The sequence below is a fragment of the Panthera onca genome, chromosome C2, assembly GCF_046562875.1.
Source record: "Panthera onca isolate mPanOnc1 chromosome C2, mPanOnc1 haplotype 2, whole genome shotgun sequence".
Taxonomy (NCBI): Eukaryota; Metazoa; Chordata; class Mammalia; order Carnivora; family Felidae; genus Panthera; species Panthera onca.
Genome location: NC_138347.1, coordinates 136,820,642 through 136,842,337, shown reverse-complemented (window position 1 = coordinate 136,842,337; position 21,696 = coordinate 136,820,642). Strand labels below are relative to the sequence as shown.

General features: G+C 37.4%; 2 protein-coding genes across 4 annotated transcripts in view; one reads left to right on the top strand and one right to left on the bottom strand.

Moving 5' to 3' along the window:
• The window catches only part of PP2D1 (protein phosphatase 2C like domain containing 1), a 20,512-nt gene extending 277 nt beyond the window's left edge, over nucleotides 1–20,235 (top strand). Inside the window, exons 1-4 of one of the 2 annotated variants that reach the window (XM_060638576.3) lie at nucleotides 1–28; nucleotides 4,792–4,845; nucleotides 6,636–7,699; nucleotides 19,002–20,235. The exon at nucleotides 1–28 is cut by the window's left edge and continues 277 nt beyond it. In XM_060638576.3, coding sequence (XP_060494559.3) covers nucleotides 6,796–7,699; nucleotides 19,002–19,801 — 1,704 coding nt within the window. In that variant the 5' untranslated portion in view covers nucleotides 1–28; nucleotides 4,792–4,845; nucleotides 6,636–6,795 and the 3' untranslated portion in view covers nucleotides 19,802–20,235. The remainder of the gene's footprint in view (nucleotides 29–4,791; nucleotides 4,846–6,635; nucleotides 7,700–19,001) is intronic. The other variant, XM_060638575.3, reaches the window with a different exon arrangement.
• RAB5A (RAB5A, member RAS oncogene family) overlaps nucleotides 20,000–21,696 on the bottom strand; it is a 29,879-nt gene continuing 28,182 nt past the window's right edge. For both annotated transcript variants that reach the window (XM_060638577.3, XM_060638578.2), the window contains exon 6: nucleotides 20,000–21,441. In XM_060638577.3, coding sequence (XP_060494560.1) covers nucleotides 21,326–21,441 — 116 coding nt within the window. In that variant the 3' untranslated portion in view covers nucleotides 20,000–21,325. The remainder of the gene's footprint in view (nucleotides 21,442–21,696) is intronic.

Sequence of the window (21,696 nt, the reverse complement as noted above, 5' to 3'; positions counted from 1 at the left end):
TAAGTATGGAAATCAATAGTGCTTTCAGGTAAATCTTTTTCATTTCTAGTGGACAACAAATGTAGTCGACTAACATTTTTTTAAAAATTCCAGTGTGGGGCGCCTGGGTGGCGCAGTCGGTTAAGCGTCCGACTTCAGCCAGGTCACGATCTCGCGGTCCGTGAGTTCGAGCCCCGCGTCAGGCTCTGGGCTGATGGCTCGGAGCCTGGAGCCTGCTTCCGATTCTGTGTCTCCCTCTCTCTCTGCCCCTCCCCCGTTCATGCTCTGTCTCTCTCTGTCCCAAAAATAAATAAAAAAAAAAAAAACGTTGAAAAAAAAAAAAATTCCAGTGTAATTAACGTACAGTGTGATATTCGTTTTAGGTGTACAAGATAGTGATTCAATAATTCTACATATTACTCAGTGTTCATCATGATAAATGTACTCTTTTTTTTAAATATGAAATTTATTGTCAAATTGGTTTCCATACAACACCCAGTGCTCATCCCAACAGGTGCCCTCCTCAGTACTCCTCACACACCCTCCCCACCCTCCCACCACCCATCAACCCTCAGTTTGTTCTCAGTTTTTAAGAGTCTCTTATGTTTTGGCTCCCTCCCTCTCTAACCTTTTTTTTTTCCTTCCCCCCCCCCCCCCCCACCATGGTCTTCTGTTAAGTTTCTCAGGATCCACATAAGAGGGAAAACATATGGTATCTGTCTAAGCTTCTGCACTGCAAAGGAAACAATCAACAAAATTAAAAGGCAACCAACAGAATGTGAGAAGATATTTGCAAATGACCTATCAGACAAAGGGCTAGTATCCAAAATCTATAAAGAACTCACCAAACTCCACACCTGAAAAAACAAATAATCCAGTGAAGAAATGGGCAGAAAACATGAATAGACACTTCTCTAAAGAAGACATGCAGATGGCCAACAGGCACATGAAAAGATGCCCAATGTTGCTCCTCATCAGGGAAATACAAATCAAAACCACACTCAGATAAATGTACTCTTAATCCCCTTCACCTGTTTCACCCATCCCTCCACTCACCTCCCCTTTAGTAACCAACAGTTTGTTCTCTATAGTTAAGAGTCTGTTTTTTGGTTTGTCTTTTTCCTTTGTTAGCTTTTTTTTTTTAAAGTAGTCTTTACACCCAGTGCATAGCCCAACATGGAGCTTGTACTCACGACCCTGCAATCAAGACCTAAGTTGAGATCAAGAGTCGGATGCTCAACTGACTGAGACATCCAGGTGCCTCTCATTTGTTTCATTTCTTAAATTCCATGAGTGAAATCATATGGTATTTGTCTTTCTCTGACTGACTTATTTGATTTAGCATAATACCCTTTAGATCCATCGATGTTGATGCAAATAGCAAGATTTCATTCTTTTTTTTTTTTTATGGCTGAATAATATCACCTCTTCTTTATCCACTCATCTATTGATGGGTATTGGGCTGCTTTCATAATTTGGCTATTGTAAATAATGCTGCAAAAACCATAGGGGTGCATGTATCCCTTCGAATTAGTGTTTTTGTATTCTTTGGGTAAAATACCCAGTAGTATGATTACTGGACCATAGGGTAGTTCTAATTTTTTGAGGAAGCTCCACACTGTTTTCCACCGAGGCCGCACCAGTTTGCATTCCCACTAACAGTGCACAAGAGTTCCTATTTCTCCACATCCTCACCAACACTTGTTTCTTGTTCTGTTGATTTTAGCCATTCTGACAGGTGTGAGGTGGTATGTCACTGTGGTTTTGATTTGCATTTCCATGATGAGTGATGTTGAGCATCTTTTCATGTGTCTGTTGGCCATCTCTAAGTCAATGAACAGTTTTATCTGCAGTATTCTTTTTCCTCCACTCTCTTAGTTATCAAATGAAATCTTGGCGTCCTGTTAGACTATGTACAGGGGCAAATGATATATTATTCTGACTACCTTTTACAAAGGAGGGCTTCAATCCCTCTCTATGCTCTTATTCTGCTGTATTTTTCATGTTAGTACTTACCCCTATCTGGGAATATATGTTTACATGCTTCCTTTATTTATTGTCTGCCTTTGTGTCAGTATAAGCTTCATCACAGACCATGCCTGTTTTCTTCACTGCTGTATTCCAGCAAATAAAACAGTACTTAGCATATTTCAGACACTCAAGTATTTGTTGAAAACTGAATGACACATTACATTCTAAGAATGACTCCAAGTGAGAGGTGAGAGAGAACTGTATCAGGCTAGTGCCTATATACAGAAAAATAAACTTCTGGTGTAAAGGATTGACTCTTTGTCAAATCACAGTCATAGGGTGCCTTATATATTGTCCCAACAGTTCATTAAGCCTCAGAAAAACTATACCCTTTACATGAACATTACCAAATAATAGCAATTAAAAATCTTGGCTCTACATTTTGGCCAGAAGAGCTTAATAGCTTTGCCAGTACAGTATAACCTTGGATTGTGAATGACTTGTTCTGCAAGTGTTCCACAAGAGGAGCAAACATTTCTACCCAATTTTAACTTGATAAACGAACGATGTCTTGCAATATGAGTGGGACGTGACGCCGAACGTCACATGATCACAACTGAGCCAAAGGTTCTTGAAATTTGCTTTGATATACACGTGCTTTGGATTACCTGCATGTTTCTGGAATGAATTATGCTCTCAAACCAACATTTTCTTGTACTCATTTTCTCCACCTACTTCTTTGCTTTTACATCCTGTTTCCTTTGGTGGGTCCTCTTCCTCCTTCCTGCTAACTGGTCATTCCCTTGGATTTGCCTTGGACCTTGGACCTTGTTGATATCTCTCACCTGTGAGTTTTTCTAGGTCAGCTTCTCAAATGTCATGATGCCATTCTTAGCCAGATGAGGGGTTAGGTCCCTGGTTGGGTACTGTCCTGGGCTTCATCTGACCTGTTTAATTCTTTGTATGAAGGTATGAGTGGCACTGTGAACTCCTCCCCTGGAAGCTTCAAGCTTTTTTTGTCTCTGCATCTTCAGCACCATGCACACTAGTTGGCCTGTTGTAGGTATTGAAGAAGTGATTGGATGCTGACCAAATTTTTTGATGAGATTAAAGTATTTACCAGTGAAATTTATATAATTTTGGGATTTGCTCTAAAATATTCTAATAGACGGGTGCCTGGGTGGCTCATTGGTTAAGCTTCCGACTTTGGCTCAGGTCAAGATGTCATGGTGCATGGGTTTGAGCCCTGCATTGGACTCGGTGCTGACAGCTCAGAGCCTGGAGCCTGCTTCAGATTCTGTGTCTCCCTCTCTCTCTGACCCTCCCCCCACTTGTGCTCTGTCTCTCTCTCTCTTAAAAATAAATAGACACTGGGGCACATGAGTGGCTCAGTCGGTTAAGCATCTGACCCTTGATTTCAGCTCAGGTCATGATCTCACAGTTCTTGAGTTCAAGCCCCGCATCTGGCTCTGTGCTATCAGATTCTCTCTCTGTGCTTGGGATTCTCTCTCTGCCCCTCCCCCACTTGCTCTCTATCTTTCGGTCAAAATAAATAAAAATAAACTTAAAAAAATATATATATAATAAACAAATAAATAAATATTAAAAAGGTAAAATATTCCAATACAAATACATAAAATGAAACTAAAAAATAAAATGGTTGAAGACAAAGATGAAACAAGAATGAAAAAGTGTTGGTAATGGTTGAAGCTGGTGATGTTTATATGGGGGCTCATTATACTCTTCTATTTTTGTGTATTTTTAAATTTTTTTGTTAAAAAAACACAGAAATTTGTTGTTGAGGCAAAGCTAGGAGGGTCTACTAATATGCTAATAGTTCTAGAAACATTTATGAAGGGCAAATTTGTAAATAAAATTTTACTATACAGTTGTGCCCTTCAGGGAATTAAATACAAATAAGGAAAGCAGCAAAACGTTTCAAACTTTTCAGAGCTCTGCTTGTTTCTTTAATTTTTCATATTACCATGTGCAAAGCATATATGAAAGTTACTAAAACCCCTTGCCTATCACATAGTACACCATCTTATTTATCATTTATCATAGAAAATTTTCCTTCCTAGAAATAAGATTTTTGCATAGCATATAGAATAAAAATTCTACTGGGAAGAATCTTAAAGATATTTGCCTATTTTCTAGAGCTATCGTATTATTTTACTTATGCATTCATTTCTCATTTACATACATTTCTCAAAATTAGGCTCTATTTTTTTTAATGTTTTTATTTATTTAAGTAATCCCTACACCCAACATGGGGCTTGAACTCATGACCCCAAGATCAAGAGTCAAATACTCCCCCAATTTAGCCAGCCAAGTGCCCATAAACTGTGTTCTATCTTGTATGTCCAGTTTATTTTTATTATTATTTGTTAAACTAACATAATTGTAGCCAAGCAATGATATATACGACTTACCACAACATATTAATAAATACACATCAAGGAATTCTGAAACATTCAGATTCAGTTTCTGCTATTAACAACATCTTCTCCCTGGGTGCCTGTTTGGCTCAGTCAGTACATCATGTGACTGTTCATCTCGAGGTTGTAAGTTCAAGTGTCATATTGAGTATAAAGATTACTTAAAAAAAATCCTCTCCCATTGAGTTACTAATTTTTTCCCTTAAATTAGTTTTATATAGAATACATTTCCCCCTAAGCATTGCAATTTCACGTCTTTATGTCATATGTTGTCATTTGGTATGGTTCTCAGTGTTCTTTTTGCTTAGGGTAGAAGGAGCAGGCACTTTCTGAGTGTCCCCTATTGCCAATTGCTTCTCCATTGATCTCATTTGATGCTAAAAATAATCCTGTTCATTTACAGAAAGAAAGCAGATGGTCAGAGAAGCTCAATAACTTGACTAAGGCCATATAGTTTGTAAGTGAAGACAAATTTTCTTTTTTTAAAAAAAAAATTTTTTTAATGTTTATTTATTTTTGAGACAGAGAGAGACAGAGCATGAACGGGGGAGGGTCAGAGAGAGAGGGAGACACAGAACCTGAAGCAGGCTCCAGGCTTCGAGCTGTCAGCACAGAGCCCAACGCGCGGCTCGAACTCACGGACCGTGAGATCATGACCTGAGCCAAAGTCGGACGCTTAACCGACTGAGCCACCCAGGCGTCCCAAGACAGATTTTCTTTTAATCCAGAGTCTACATTGTTTACAGTAGATTGTTTTGCCTCTCCATATTCCAACTTTCAATATGAGGCCATGACTTAGTATTGAGTGATAATGGCAGATTCTGGGATGGCATGCAAAATGTGACCCTACTTACATTTCAGAAAAGATGACATATTTATATTATATATGTAAATATATTTATGTAATTAATGTTAACATTAATATATCATATCATTATATATTTAATGATATACACACACACATACATACACACATATTTGGAAAGATAGATAACAGGCGGTTAACTGAGCCTGGGATTTGGGAGTTAGGGGTGGGGCTGGGGAGACAAGCAGAACACGCTTTCATTTCTAGTTTGTATCTTTCTGTCATGAACTTAAAAATGATTATGCATTGTTTTTATGTAGGACATATTATTATTTTGTCATTAGTACTAAATGGGCTCATTTCTTATTTTGACAACTGTCAGCATTCTTGAATACCTGTTACTATGCATATTATTGTAGGTGCATCTACTATATTAAACGTACTCACATCACATACAATTATATGACTTGAGTTGAAGTTAACGGGATGTCGCATGTCATAAACATTTAAAGCTACTAACTTTGATTTTTCAGGTTTTAAAATATTCTTTAACTAAAGCAGTTTTTTCAGATCTCCAACATTTCCCTGGGCTTCATGAATTGTGCTTATGTGGATAAAAATTGCCCTATGTGCTGAGTACTGTTCTAGATACTTCTGGGAAGTAGTATAAGAAAGGATGCCTGCTGTCCAGATATTTATCGTTCAGCTCCACAGCTTTTCTTTCCTTTCCTCAGCCTACACCCCTTTCCCACGTAGTCCTAAAAAATTCTGTCCTATAGTTCTTTTTATTAGTCTGCTTGGTTTGGGCATCTCCTATGCATTTTGTTGCAAATTCTTTAAGTAGAACAAAACAATATTTTCAGCAAGATAAAATGGAGTACAAAAATATTCATGCTCGTGGCACCTGGGTGGCTCAGCCAGTTAAGGTCTGACTCTTGATTTCAGCTCAGGTCATGATCTCACGGTTCGTGAGATGGAGACCCCAGTCGGGCTCTCTGCTGACAGCATGGAGCCTGCTTGGATTCTCTCTCTCTCCCTGTCTCTCTGCCCCTCCCCCATGCTCTCTCTCTCAAAGTAAATAAATCAACTTAAAAAAAAATAATCATGCCCAATTTTAAATCAAATACCTAGGTCTCAGCATATACCTTCAAATGGCTGGGATACAATCTTGTGTTGATTTCTCAGAGTATTTGTTCTTAGATTTCTAGTTGACTTTGTAGAGACTTTGCCTAATTTTATTCAGGCACACACAGTTCAGTCACCAATTTTGTGAGTCCTACTTTTGTGGTCTTTTGGGAATGACAGAAAGATGCATCAGAATATTCAGCGGTAGGCCCACACAAAACTGTGAGGAACTAAAGCAAATCGCAAAGATAAAGGTCTGCCTGACAAGACTTTCTGTGTCATTCCTAGCGCGTAAATATCTTTTATCCTGTTTGCAGAGTGTTTTGGAAATCAAGGGAATGGAATGTGAGAAAGTCGACATTTAATTCAGACCAGGAAATACCACTTTCATTGAGAAGAAGGTATTTTAAGAGGAAGAAAAAGGGCAGACCATCCAGAGACTCTGAAGAGTATGATAAGCAACAGGTCGGTGATCACATGATAACATTTCCCTGTTCCACATGCAAGCACGAAATTGACGTACGTGAAATTTTCCTCCATAAAAAGCAACATGTGGCTTGGGCCACCCTGGGGTTTCAGTGGATGGGTGGAAAGAAACCAGGGCCCTCAGTGATTGCCATTCAGAGACAGCTCATAATCGCTAAACTATTGTCATCATCTAGATTCACTGAAAAAATCCTACAGAGCATTAACAATGCTTTTGAGCTACTTTGGAAGAAACAAATACCAGCATACTATAAGATTGTTGACAGCATTCATAGGAGTTCCACACATCCTCAAACTATCTGTCATCTATTGATTAAAGGTGTCGCCATTTGTGAAGATAGAAATTCTACATGGAGAGCTGACATGAATGATAAATTCACTGTAGTGAACAATTTTGGCAATAAACACAATGTGTGTTTCTTTGGTTTGTTTGATGGACATCATGGTGTCTCAGCAGCAGAGCTGACATCAGTTGAACTCCCAGTTTTACTTCTCCATCAACTTTCCAGATTCGATCCTTCCTACCAAATGACCCCTGAAGAGCAAAACATAATCGAATCCTTTCACACAGTGTTTAGAGAAGAATACATAGCTATAGAAGAACTTTTCACCTCCATAACGAAAAAGACAAAAACATTGAAATGTGAGTATGAGAACATACACAAAGCCTTTGCAAAAGCATTTTGGAGAATGGACAGGCTTTTACGTCTTGGAAGGAAAGAAGTATCCAGGGTTCGATGGAGTGGCTGTTCTGCAGTTACTTGTATACTGGAAGGCAACATTAAAAATCCCTATGCTGAGAGGAGAATCCATAAGCGTGTTAGTGTGGCCGAGAGTTTCCCTTCCCAGATGATGCCACAGATAATTTCTGGAGTATTGCATATTGCAAACACTGGTATGTACATTGAGTTGTGCACACTATACCTTACATTTATTTTTTATTCCTGGCAGCAAAACTTCTCTTGCTTCCAGAAATACTTAGTGACCTATGACGTAGTGACTTATTAATGCCTAGAAATTCCATTGGCTAATTTAAGAAAAGATCAATAACCACAGATTAAATGCATATTGCAGGCACAAAAACAGTTGTAATTTTGGAGGAACATATACATAATGATGTGACCAAAATGTTAAATTTCCTAAATGGGGTAGCAATACAGCTGTTGATAAAGGAAAAGCACATTTGCTTAGATCTGAATGAAACAAAAAACATTTCCCGTACTTCCCTTTTCCAGGAGAATGGAAAGTTCTTTGAGGATTGTTACAGTCTGAACTGGTTATTCTGATAACACAATTGCAATAGGTCATGTGTGCTTATCGGTCAACTAGCATCAATTTGATTTTAGAGAAATAATACTTTATGCCTCAATTTTATAGGCATATGTTCTCTTCTCCAAAAGAGAATTTTATTTCAAGAAACAATTCTTTTCACTTTAAGTGTTAAAGTTCTAGCTTAGGAGCTGGCCAAAATGGAAAGCACATAGGTTAAACAGTTTTAGAAAAGTTAAGCTGAGTTTCATGAGATGCTTAATTAGGTTTCCACTACCCCTTTCATGAACAGAGTTATTTGTTGTTGTTGTTGTTTTTTTAAGTAAACCCTACCCTCAGTGCAGGGCTCGAACTCATGACTCCGAGATCAAGAATCGCATGGGCTACCAACTGAGCCAGTCAGGTGCCCCTGGATAGAGTTATTATTATTATTATTTTTAATATGAAATTTATTGTCAAATTGGCTTCCATACAACACCCAGTGCTCATCCCAACAGGTGCCCTCCTCAAGGCCCATCACCCACTTTCCCCTCCCTCCCACCCCCCATCAACCCTCAGTTTGTTCTCACTTTTTAAGAGTTGGATAGAGTTATTATTAATAATTGCATTCACTTATTGAATATTAAAGATAGCCTAATTTCTCATTTAGTTTTACAAGAACCCTGATATCTAAAGATATATTCTAAGTATTATTTTTTTAAATGTATTTGACATATGACCTTGTGCAAGTTTAAAGTATGTTAATATGATACATTTATATATTATAATATGATTGCTGTTCAGGTGACAATTAGCACCTCTATCATGTTACATAATTACCATTTCTTTTTTAGTGGTTGAAACAATTAAGTTCTAGTCTTAGCAACTTTGACGACTATCATACAGTATTGTTCTCTATATTCCCTATATTGTGCATTAGATCTCTGGGACTTATTACTTGCTGCAAGTGTGGACCCTTAAACTATCCATACCCCTGCCCTAGTATCTGTTGTTACCTCAATTTTCTATTTTTTAAAATGTTTATTTTATTTTTGAGAGAGAGAAAGAGCACGAGTGGGAGAGGGGCAGAGAGAGGGAGATACAGAATCCGAAGTAGGCTTCAGGCTCTGAGCTGTCAGCACAGAGCCTGATGCAGGGCTCAAACTCATAAACCATGAAATCATGACCTGAGCTGAAGTTGGATGCTTAACCGACTGAGCCACCCAGGTGCCCCTACCCCAGTTTTCTAGATGAGAAAACAGAAACTGGGAGAGGTGAGATGATTTGTTCAAGGTCTCAGAGGTAACAGGAATTGGAGCTGGAAATTAACCCTGCTATGTCATACTGCATCTAAAGGCGATTGCTTCCAAAGCTTGAGGAGGCTGGCCCTCAGAGAGTGGGACATTGTGATCGACATGGCTCTGAACAAAAACCAGACAATCACGAAGACCACTATAATGTCAAGGTCCCTGGAAGTCAGCCTGTTTCTGCTCTAGCTCTGGTTCTGAGCCCAAGATGAGTAACTCCCATTAAACAATGCCAAGTGCAATGCCAGTTAGTTCCCTCAGAATTTTCATCATTTCTCAGGCTTTATGCTGAGGTTCCAGATGGCTTCAGAGCAGGTCTACTTCATACACAGTTTTCAGATTTCAGATCAATCTGGGAACTGACCCATATTCTTGGACTTGGGACCTCCATTAGAAAATGTCATTACACATTAAGGTTCTTGTAAAATTAAAGGAAGAATTATGAGATAGTGAATAACTAGACACTATCATTAAATGTCTAATTTACTATGATTTACTACTTCCAGAATCACTGCCGTTTGGCTGGTTCTAATCTCCAGGTCAGACTTTTGTTGGACCTAATCTCCAGGCTACATAATTATGTTAAACTGTTTTCATTTAGGCATCCTTCATTTTAATAAAAACAAATAGGTAGGGGAAAAAATCCAGCTTGTGAAAAGGAGGTTGTGATTAATGACAAAAGAGTGCTCCTGGAAGAAAGCAATTTAAATGGGTTACAAAAAAATGTTCACAGAAATTCACCAAGAGCATGTTTTGTATTTTATGATACAAGACCTCTAATTATAGCAAGCGCATTTTTTTTTCTTATTTGAAGTTTGTAAAATACCAGTGCCATCACAACTCTGAAATTAAACAAAAGAAAAAAAAAAACTTGCTTTATAATGAAACATGAGTGCAATAATGAAGCCACTGAATAAATGTTGAATGTGTGCATGTGGAAACAGACACTTCCAAACCAACATTCTTGAGTTTTTATTCTTAGCACATCTCATTTAGAGTGCATTTTATAATTTCTCTTGGTGCTCTCGTATTTTACTTCAATTAGTCCTCACAGAATTAAAACACTAACAAATGTATTTACACAGAATACATAATTACACATTTTCCCTAACATCAAATAAACCACAAGTTTTACATTTCTAATTAACCACACTAGTTCCTTATAAACAGAATGAGCCCTTAATTTTCCCCAGTGCTTTTATTTTTAATAGCTTTATTGAGATGTAATTCACAAAGCATACAATTCACCCGTGTACAGTTCTGTGGTTTTTAGTACATTACATTTACAGATATGTGCAACCCATCACCATATTCAATTTTTGAAAATTTTTGTCTTCTTACAAAGAAGCTCAGTATGCTTTAGCAATCAGCTCCCTAACCTGACATTTCTCCAGGTCCAAAAAGCCACTGATCTACATTCTGTCTCCATACAGTTCCCTCTTATGGGTACTTCATAGAAACGTAATCATATGACTTGTGTTCTTTTGTGACTACCTACTTTCACTTTGCATGTGTTGAAGGTTCACCCATGTTGTAACCTGCATCGGCACTTCTTTCCTTTCGGTTGCTGCATAATATTTCACCGTACAGTTGTGCCACATGTTGTTTATCCATTTATCAGTTGAAAAACATTTGCATTGTTTCCAATTTTTGGCCGTTATGAATAATGTGGGCATGAACCTTGTGGATAAGTTTGTGTGTGGACATGTTTTCACTTGCTTGGGTACATACCCAGGAGTGGAATTGCTGGGTTGTAAGATAAGTCGACAGTTAACCATTAGAGGAACTGCCACACCATTTTCCAGAGTGGCCACACCATTTCACTATCCTGCCATGGATGTCTGAGGGCTCTAATATTTACACATTTTCCCAGTGCTGTCTTTCTGATTCTAGCCATCTTAGTGGGCATGAAGTGGTACTGATTTGCACTTTTCTTTGTTGACTATGTTGACTATTGACTACCTCTTTATGTGATTATTAATCATTTCACTATCTTCCTCTGAGAAATGTCTACTCAAATCTTTTGTCCATTTTTTTTTAATTGGGTTACTTGTCTATCGAGTTGCAAGGTTTTTTAGTATTCTGTACACAGAATCAGATAATATGATCAGGAAATATTTTAATTACATGGGTTTCTTCTCTTTCTTGTGTTCTGAAGCAAAAACACCTGAATTTTGATAAAATCCAATTTATCAACTTTGTTGTTTTGATGCTTGTACTTTTGGTGTCAAATCTGAGACCATTGCCTAATTCAAGGCTGCAGGAACATACACCAGTGTTTTGTTCTAAGAGATTTATAGTTTTATCTCTTACATTCACGTCTATGATCCATTTTGATCATGATGAGGGGTCCAACTTCCCTCCTTTCTGTGTGGATATACAGTTGTATACTGTTATCTCTTTTACTACTTTCCTTTGAATTGATTTCTTTATTCCTATCTATCTTCTTTGTTGGGTAGTTAGCTATAACTCTTTGTTATTTTAGAAGTTTACAGTATACATGGGGCGCCTGGGTGGCTCAGTCGGTTAAGCGTCCGACTTCGGCTCAGGTCATGATCTCATTGTCCGTGAGTTCAAGCCCCGCGTCGGGCTCTGTGCTGACAGCTCAGAGCCTGGAGCCCGTTTCAGATTCTGTGTCTCCCTCTCTTTGCCCCTCCCCTGTTCATGCTCTGTCTCTCTCTGTCTCAAAAATAAATAAACGTTAAAAAAAAAATTTTTTTTAAGAAGTTTACAGTATACATCTTTAGTTTCTCACAGTCTACCTTCAAATATTACATCATTTTACATATGGAATAAGATTCTTACAACAGCATACTTTTATTTCTTCCTTCCCAGACTATATATATATATATATCATATATAAGGTGTAAGAATCTTATTCCCTATGTATATGATATATATATGTGATATATATGATATATATATATATGATATGATATATGATATATATGGTATATATGTGATATATATATGGTATATATATGGTATATATATGGTATATATATGACATATATATGATATATATATATATATATGACATATATATGAATTTGTTTATATGTATAAAATATCTATTTTTTAAACTTGTCTATTTTTATACAAGCATATCTAGGAGGTATTTTGGGTTTGGTTCCAGACCACCACAATAAAGAAAATATTGTGACAAAGAGAGAGAAAAGAATTTTTGTTTGTTTCCCAGTGTCCATATGTGATGATCACACTATACTGTAGTCTACTAATAGTGTTATGGCTAAAAAGCCACAGTGCATATCTTAATTAAAAATACTTCGTTGCTAAAAAATAGTATCATCTGAGGTTTTAATAATGTAATCTTTTTGCTGGTGGTGAGTGTTGCCTCCTTGTTGAAGGCTGATCAGGGTGGTGGTCGCTAAAGGCTGCGGAGACTGTGACAATTTCTTAAAATAAGACAACAATAAAGTTTGCCACATCGATTGACTCTTCCTTTCATGAACTATTTCTCTGTAGTTTGTAATGCTGTTTGATAGTATTTTACTAACAGAAGAACTTCTTGCAAAATTGAAGTCAATCGTCTCAAACCCTTCTGCTGCTTTATCAACTTGAGTGCCTGTGATATTCTAAATTCTTTGTTGTCATTTCAATGATCTGCACGGTATCTTCTTTACCAGGAATAGATTCCATTTCAGGAAACCACTTTCTTTGCTCATCCCTAAGAAGCAAGTCCTCATCCGTTGGTTTTATCATGAGATTGCAGCCATTCAGTCACAGCTTCAGGCTCCACTTGTCATTCTAGTTCTCTTGAATTTCCACCACATCTACACTGACTTCCTCCACTGGTCTTGAACCCCTCAAAGTCATCCATGAGTGCTGGAATCTGCTTCTAAACTCCTGTTGATGTCGATATGTTGACCTCTTCCCATGAATCATGAATGTTCAGAAGATTTCAATTTTCTTTGCCCAGATCTATCAGAGGAATAATTATCTATGCTGGCCATAACTTCATAAAACTCTTTCTGAAGTTACAACTTGAAAGTCAAAATGACTCCTTGATCCATGGGCTGCAGAATGGATGTTGTGTTAGCAGGCATGAAGACAACATTACTCTTTTTGCACATCACCAGAGCTCTTGGGTGACTTGATCAGCTGCATTGTCAATGAACAGTAATATTTGGATCTTTTTTTCCTGAGCAGTAGGTCTTAAGAGTAGGCTTAAAGGGGCGCCTGGGTGGCTCAGTCGGTTAAGCGTCCGACTTCAGCTCAGGTCACGATCTCACGGTCCGTGAGTTCGAGCCCCGCGTCGGGCTCTGGGCTGATGGCTCAGAGCCTGGAGCCTGCTTCCGATTCTGTGTCTCCCTCTCTCTCTGCCCCTCCCCCGTTCATGCTCTGTCTCTCTCTGTCTCAAAAATAAACATTAAAAAAAATTTTTTTTTAAAAAGAGTAGGCTTAAAATAGTAAATTGTATTATAAATAGTTGCACTGTCATCTAGGGTTTGTTGTTCCATTTATAGAGCACAGGCAGAGTATATTTCTCAAGACTATACTTAAGGGCCCTAGGATTTCTGGAATGGTAAATGGGCATTGGTAAAGTAGTGACTTAGTGTATCGATTCCAATATCTTTATGTCTAGATTATAAATATTTGTTCTTAAAATTCCTTTTAATGAGGCCCCAGAAACTACTTTTGTACTAGTGATGCAACCTTAATATAACTGGTGAGGTTCATTCTTCTTACGTATTAATATGTGATTACGCTTACCTCAAGAGGCTGTGAGGATTAAAGGAATCACTTGGTAACCTTGAGAAGAAAAGGATTGGGGCTTGAGGTGTCCAACAATTAAGGAATTGTGAATAATAGGAAAGTATTTGGTAAAGCTATGATTGGTCTCTGGATCTACAATGAGCTCATGGGACAGAAAACTGGGTCACTTAGGAAACAAAAGTAGTTTCTGGTAATTATTTCCAGCCCTATCCTTTTTCTGTAAAACCTAATTCAATTTCAGAATCACCTTATTTTACGCAGGGAAGAAACCATATTCTTAAATAACACTGACCTTTTACGTGCCTCTTCCTCCCTCTCCCTTTCTTGGGGTATGTTGGTGGTGATACAAACCTGATTCTGAAAATAGATTCAACAAATACTTGACAGATAGTTGAGGCTGACGTGTAAAGTGTTGTTAGGCTCCAGATGTACAACGGTGAACATGAGTTTCATGCTCATACATCCTACAAAACGAACAAAGGGATCTTTTGAATAACCAATGAAAACTAGCTCCACATCAGCAAGACTCTCATGCTAATTGTCAGTAGGAAGATGTAAACCTAGTGTCCACGCATACAAATTCAGCCTTTTCTGCAAAATGAAAGTCCTGTAGACAAACTGGATATAGGTTGTTTCCCTGACCTCATTTACATGCATTTCTGTTATGATTCCACTTTAGGTATACCTCACTCATGTTTCAATTTCACATTTGTTCATGCTCCTTTTCAATTGCTTCTTTCTCCACTAATTTTCTCCAATAATTCATTTCCCAAGCTCCAAGTTATCGCTCTTTACTTCCTTAAGCCTATAAATCTACTTCATAAGAATTTTCTTAAAACTTTTTTTTTCCCCCCAGGGGCACATGAGTGGCTCATTTGGTTAAGTGCCTGATTCTTGATTTTGGCTCAGGTCATGATCTCACCCTTCGTGGGTTTAAGCCCACGTTGGGCTCTGTGCTGGCAGTGCACAGCCGGTTTGGGATTCTTTCTTGCTCTGCCTCTCTGCCCCTCCTCCACCCGCTCTACCTCTCTCTCAAAATAAACTTGAGAGAGAGCAGGGAAGATCATGTGAAATCATGACCCGAGCCTAAACCAAGAGTGGGACACTTAACCGATTGAGCCACCTAGGCATCCCAAATTTTCTTGAAAGTTTTTTATAAATGGATCTGAAATGAAACATTTATAGTTTTGTCTTTATCTTTTGTGGATAGCCTCTCTTCTGGTTTCCCTTTCTTGGAACACAAAGGAAAACCACCTTTATCAAGTTTCTACTTATTGAATTACTTTCTTAAATCTCCACAATAACCTTGACAAAAAATAACACTGCAGGTGGAAAACTGTAACTAAGGGAAATAAAGTGGCTAAATGAAGATCAAACACAAAGTTGGAATTTATTAAAGCCCAAGTGTGTCAGATTCCCAAGTGTTCTGTTTCTTCCAAACCAAGGTAACATTTGTTTCCTGGGCACTCCTGCATCCTAAGTATGTTTCCTTTCCTTCCACCATATACAATTTCTCCTTTTCCCTCCAGTTCTAAAACTTTCCTGTTATCTTCAATAGTAAGTGGCTTTATCTGAAAAAGTATCTTGATCTTGCTCATTCACATCTAGAATTCCCTGTTTGGGATTCTAAGGTCACTCTGATGTTTACAGGGATACTCTTCATTTTCGTAAGTTGGAGATAACCCAGCAATTGCAGGAGGCAGCTACACCATTGCTCCCTGCATAAGGGAACACTTTGCCTGACTATATACATGCCATCTTGAAAAAGCTTGAGTATCATCTCAAAGCACTTTTTCTAATCCCCATATAATTAATGTCCTCTTCCAGTAACCCTGTTCCACTTTTTTTTTCTAAATCAGATTGCATTTTTTGTTGTTGTTGTTGTTCCACTTTTTTTCTGATAACATTTTCTGAACAGCACAATCTCTCCAAACTACTGAAGTTAGTAACTTTGTCTAGGAATTTGAATTATTTATGCCCAGATTCACAGAAACTTTTGTGGGTTTTCAAATCAGTCCACTGCCTAGTTATTCTCATTCCCTCCAAATAGATGTTCCAAGAACCTTTCTTTAAAGCCAATCTGTCCTCCCTTTTAAAGTGTCATAATCTGTTCCTTTCAGTTCTCCACACACTTGGACATACAGTATTATTAAAAAAATTTTTTTTAACGTTTATTTATTATTGAGACAGAGCGTGAACAGGGAAGGGGCAGAGAGAGAGGGAGACACAGAATCGGAAGCAAGCTCCAGGCTCTGAGCTGTCAGCACAGAGCCCAACGCGGGGCTCAAACTCACAAACCGCAAGATAATGACCTGAGCCGAAGTCGGACGCTTAACCGGCTGAGCCACCCAGGCGCCCCAATACAGTATTATTTAAATCTTCTAATTTCCCATCTTCCTGGGGCCTTTTTGTTCACTAGTCTATCCTAGCTTTCAGCTTAATGTAGCCAAACTGCTTATAACAACCTCATTTACAGCTGACAGCACACGCAACCTATGCAAAGGATATAAATGAACTCTGCACATGTAATTTTTCTTATTTCCTCCAACGGTACTCTTCTAGGGCCTGAATCTTATGTATCCTCTACTTCCTGGGTAATGTATGAATAGCTGAGATACAGTGGGTACCCCCTCCCTTCACTTTTTCCTTCATGAACCATTCACATAGGTAAGGATACAAGTTATTCAGAAGGCACTATTTCCCTTTTTATCAGGGTGAGCAAACTATCAGCTAACTCAAAGTCAGACAGCAAGTAAATTGTAGAGCAAAAAGTGCAGCCAGAACTTAATATCCCTTCTTCTAGAAAGTTCTATTATGTTGACCCAGAGGGATGTTCACAATAGTAAAATAAACACAGCAACTGGGGGTGGGGGTGGGGGAAGGCAAATAGTTTAAGGCTGTGCTTACCAACCTCTGCAAAGGCAACTTAAATAAAAATACCAGTTTACCACCTTTCCGTTGTAGCAACATAATTACTGTATTAAGTTCTTTTCAAATCGTGCAACAGAGAAAAGTATTTTTTCTTGTTGCTAAAAGGGCTTTGGCCTGCCACATGCAAATTATCATTTAGGAAGTCAGTGGATTTGACCATTCTGAGCCAAATGATGTCCCCTGTGTTTTCAGAGCGATTTACATGTATATGTACACACATAAAGAAATTTTCTAATTTAAAAGAGGTATTGAATCCTGTCTTCTGAATACAACAATTCAGTTTACCCAGGTGACATGTTCACTATTATTCCATGCTTTGCTGGTACAGAAATAATTTACAATTTAGCAAAAGCCAAGGATTATTTTACTGATTCACCTTCTGTAGTGTTTAGAATGACTAGCAAAAAAGACAAGTCAATGCAAAGTATTAATAACCAAACCACAGAGATGTAAAAGAGGTAATGTAGTTTTTGTCACTTACTATTCTCTGGTTTTAAAAACATTTTCCACATACTTCATCTTTAGAATTCCCATTACACAAATGAGCCAATAGGGCTCAGCCTATCACTGACACTAATGCTTCATCACCAACTTAGGCTCTTTCTGTCCAACCATACTAGTCGTATAGACTTTAGTCTTCTGAAATCTCAATTTCTTTGCCTCAAAACCCGAGATGGGGAGGTTAGAATTGAACCCCTGTAGCAGCAAAATTCAGATTTCAGGTATAGCGTTATGCTTGAAACCAGAATATTCTAATGTAAATTCTGCATGATCTCAGGAATTTTAATTCTCAAAGGTACTATAATATTCAAACATCATTGGGCCGCCTGGGTGGCTCAGTCAGTTGAGCATCTGACTTCGGCTCAGGTCATGATCTCCTGGTTTGAGTTTAAGCCCCACGTTGGGCTCGGTGCTGACAGCTCAGAGCCTGGAGCCCGCTTCAGATTCTGTGTCTCCCTCTCTCTGCCCCTCCCCACTCACACTCTGTCTCTCTCTCCTTCAAAAATAAAGATTAAAAAAAAAAAAAAATCCAAACATTAACCCCATCTCAGATTAGCATAACCTTTCATAAATGATAAATGATTCCGTATCAAGAAAAACTATTGCCTATGTTAGAATATATAATCCTATTCCTAAAAATTTGGGAAAATAATTTTTCTAAGAAATTAAAACAAACTTTGTGTATCTTTTTAATAAACCAAAGAAAGTTTTGGTAATACAACCCTCCCTTAATCTGTTCAGAGCATTGTTTAGATTTTAAGATTTCAATGAAGCACACATCACAGGTTCATCTGAACCACGAACAAACTATGATCTACTTTTAAGATGTCAGTTTTCAATCGAAGAGTTTAATTTAACGTTGACTATTATCAATATAATACATTAACAATACATATTATTTTTGCTTTACTAGGGCTAATGGACTTAAATTTCTTTTTAACTACACAACATGTAACTAGTAATATCAACATTAACAGTGGTATTCTGTTTACGTCACCCAAACCTACAATATGTTCAAGATCAAACTCCACTCTTAAAAAAAAAACAACCCAAAAACAACAAAAAAAATGCCTGTTTTTAATTAAGAAGGCATTTATCTGAACATGTAAAAAATGTCTGCTCTGTGGAATATATGTCGGTTATAAAAAATTTCAACTGTTGGCTCTTCAAAATAAATATTCAGAAGCTGAATAAAAAACTTGATGGTTATTTTTATTGTCTGTAGCTTTAGTTATTTTAGTATTAAGTGCAGTATTTTAAACACTAGGTTGCTTAAAAATGAGGGATAAACTGGCCTTCCAGTTTCAGATCTTAATGGCCATAAATCGTTCAGTCATATCATTACTTCACACATGTAAAAAACATTTTTAAATTTCTTGCTTTCTGTTTATGCACTGAAACACAGAATTAATAAAGTCAACAGCATACTTTGATACAATTAGTTTAGGATTAATTTTTCAAATAATCTTCTAGGTAATGTACAAGCAGTCTTATGCAGAAATGGAAAAGGCTTTTGCATAACCAAAGAACACACTACGCGGAACATAACCGAAAGAAGGAGGTTACTTCAGAATGGAGCGATGATTAGTTCAAATGAACCACATGGGCTCCTAGAAGGGCAAATAAAAACCACACGAGGACTTGGGTTTCATGGAAATCTCAAACTGAAGAAATCCATTATTCCAGCACCTCATACTATCTCTGTCCCTATAGATGACTTATGCCAATTCCTTATTTTAGCTACTCATGGACTCTGGGAAGTTCTGGATACAAAGGAAGTCACTGCACTGGCAATGACAATGTTTCAAGTGTATAAAGAAACCTGTTTTGTCAAGCAAAACAAATCTTTACCATCCAAAGAGCCTCTGCTTTTCCCAACCAACGAACCAAGTAATACTAAATCAGAAAGTAATATCCATATACTATTTCAGTATAAACCTGAATCTACAAAATGTGTGTCAACTACAAATTCAAAAGAAAATGTATCTGATTCAAAATGTTCTAATTCTCAAAACACACAAACATTTCCATCAGAAATGACTAATCACGATCTTTGCAGTGAGAAAGAAACCAAAGGACCAACCAGTGCAAATGATGGGCCAAAAGATTCAAGTGAAAAAGAAAAAGAATCATGCACTAAAAATTTCTATGAAGGTGCAGCCAAGTATATTAGCCATGAACTTGTGAACGCTGCTTTAGTGGCTGGCTCCAGAGACAACATTACAGTCATGGTAATACTTCTCAGTGGAAGTGAGGATCAGTTTTTGACATAACAGTTAAAGTTCCGATTACCCAGAATATAAAAACGTACAGACAATTCTTCAAAGACCCAGATATTAGGATCATACATCAATACCATGCAAATCATTTTTACAAATGTATTAAAGAAACTATAAAAGCATGTTTTAGGTTCCATCGTACCATTTATACATGTTCACTGTTCCGTGTCAAAAAAAGAGAAAAACCAGTGCTTGCTTTTTATACCACTTTATTCCAACCTGAGCACCTCAATAGAAAACTAAACACTGGTGAACTGTCTTCCTTACTAATTCTGAATTACTGTAGATGTACAAGTTCTGCTAGCAGTTCAACACTTAAATAGATTAAATCATCTCTGACACATGGTAGATTTCATATAATGAAAATACCTAAAACAATTAGTGCAATATACTGAACTGATCAAAATAAAATGAACTTTGGAAAACAAGGCTGCAAGATTGTTACTAACATACGGCAATATTTATGTTACAAATTACTGGTACGTTGTATATTATGGTTCTAGCCATGTAGGAACAACTGGAGCCCCTTCCTTTCAAAGGGAGAGAAAAGGTAAAATTAGCTGTTTTAGTAACTGTACATTTTGTATACTTTTAAGCAACTCTTAAATATTACAGAAAAAGTAATAAACATATATGGAGACTACAGTGCAGTACCCTATTTACAGTACAGCTGAGGATCAAATTTAAAATAATCAAGTTTGAATGTACATAATTGTTAGTGCATTGACTGTATTACGTCCAAAGGGAACGAAAGCCCCCTCCCTGCCCCCAAACAACAAAACCTATGTAATGGCCAGCAGTGATTGAACAGAAATCACAGACACCTGGTTTGTTTCATTTCTGTTGAAGAGCTCACATGTTTGAAGGGAACACTATCCATTAAGATCAGTTTTCATATTCCTAAAACAAGAGATTATATTTGACTTTTTTTTACCCCACTAAAAATACCAGGACAGCTGTAATTTAGATGCCACTAATGTTCATTTTTTCCACCCTTTCACTAAAGATGTGGCACTGTTTTCTTGTGGTTAATTTGTTAAAACATGGAATGTACATTTTAAGTATGCATACTAAGAGAAATTACCAGTTGCCTGAATACCATAGCTAAGCATAAATATCCTTAGAATCTCCTTCTAAAAAAAACAATGTTTTCTGAAAAGCCCAAATTAATAAGTTCCAAATCTTTTTCATAGAAGTGGCTGGTTAACTGTGGGTTTCCATCATCATTTGTCTCTATCCCTGGTGATGAGAAATGATTCCCCCTAACCGTCCAAGGAAACAAGCACACACACACAGCTCTCATCCCCCCTTTCTACTTCTGAAACATTAGTCAGAGGGTCACATGCATGTTATTAAAAATTAAGTTCAAAACACTTAAAATAATTCTGTATTAGAAACTTGACTCTATCATAAGTCTCTTCTTTTTGGAAGTCATACTGGGCTGGTTAAATGCTCCAATTCCACTGTCATTAACATTGAGGAAGCAGAAGAGTATTCCAGCAAGTTCAAACTGGAGGTTTAGTTACTACAACACTGACTCCTGGTTGGCTGCGTGGGTTCAGTAAGGTCTACTCCTCTTCCTCTGGCAGAATTTGCTCCTGGATTCTGTGGTTCATTCTTTGGCAACTTTTTAGCTGAGAGACAAATTGTCAAAATACACACAATTAGAATATTCATATTAGAATTACTTTCACCTACTTACTTAAAATATTTTTTTTTTTCCAGCTAGGTTAACCCAAAGAATCACACAGCAGTATGTTCATTCTTTTCAAATGTTTACTGAGTACCTACCAAATACTATGGACTGGTCAGTCCTTAGGTCAGTGGAGTTACACACATATAATTAAAACTTAATTTACTAGAGCTATATTTAATCCTTTATATATTTT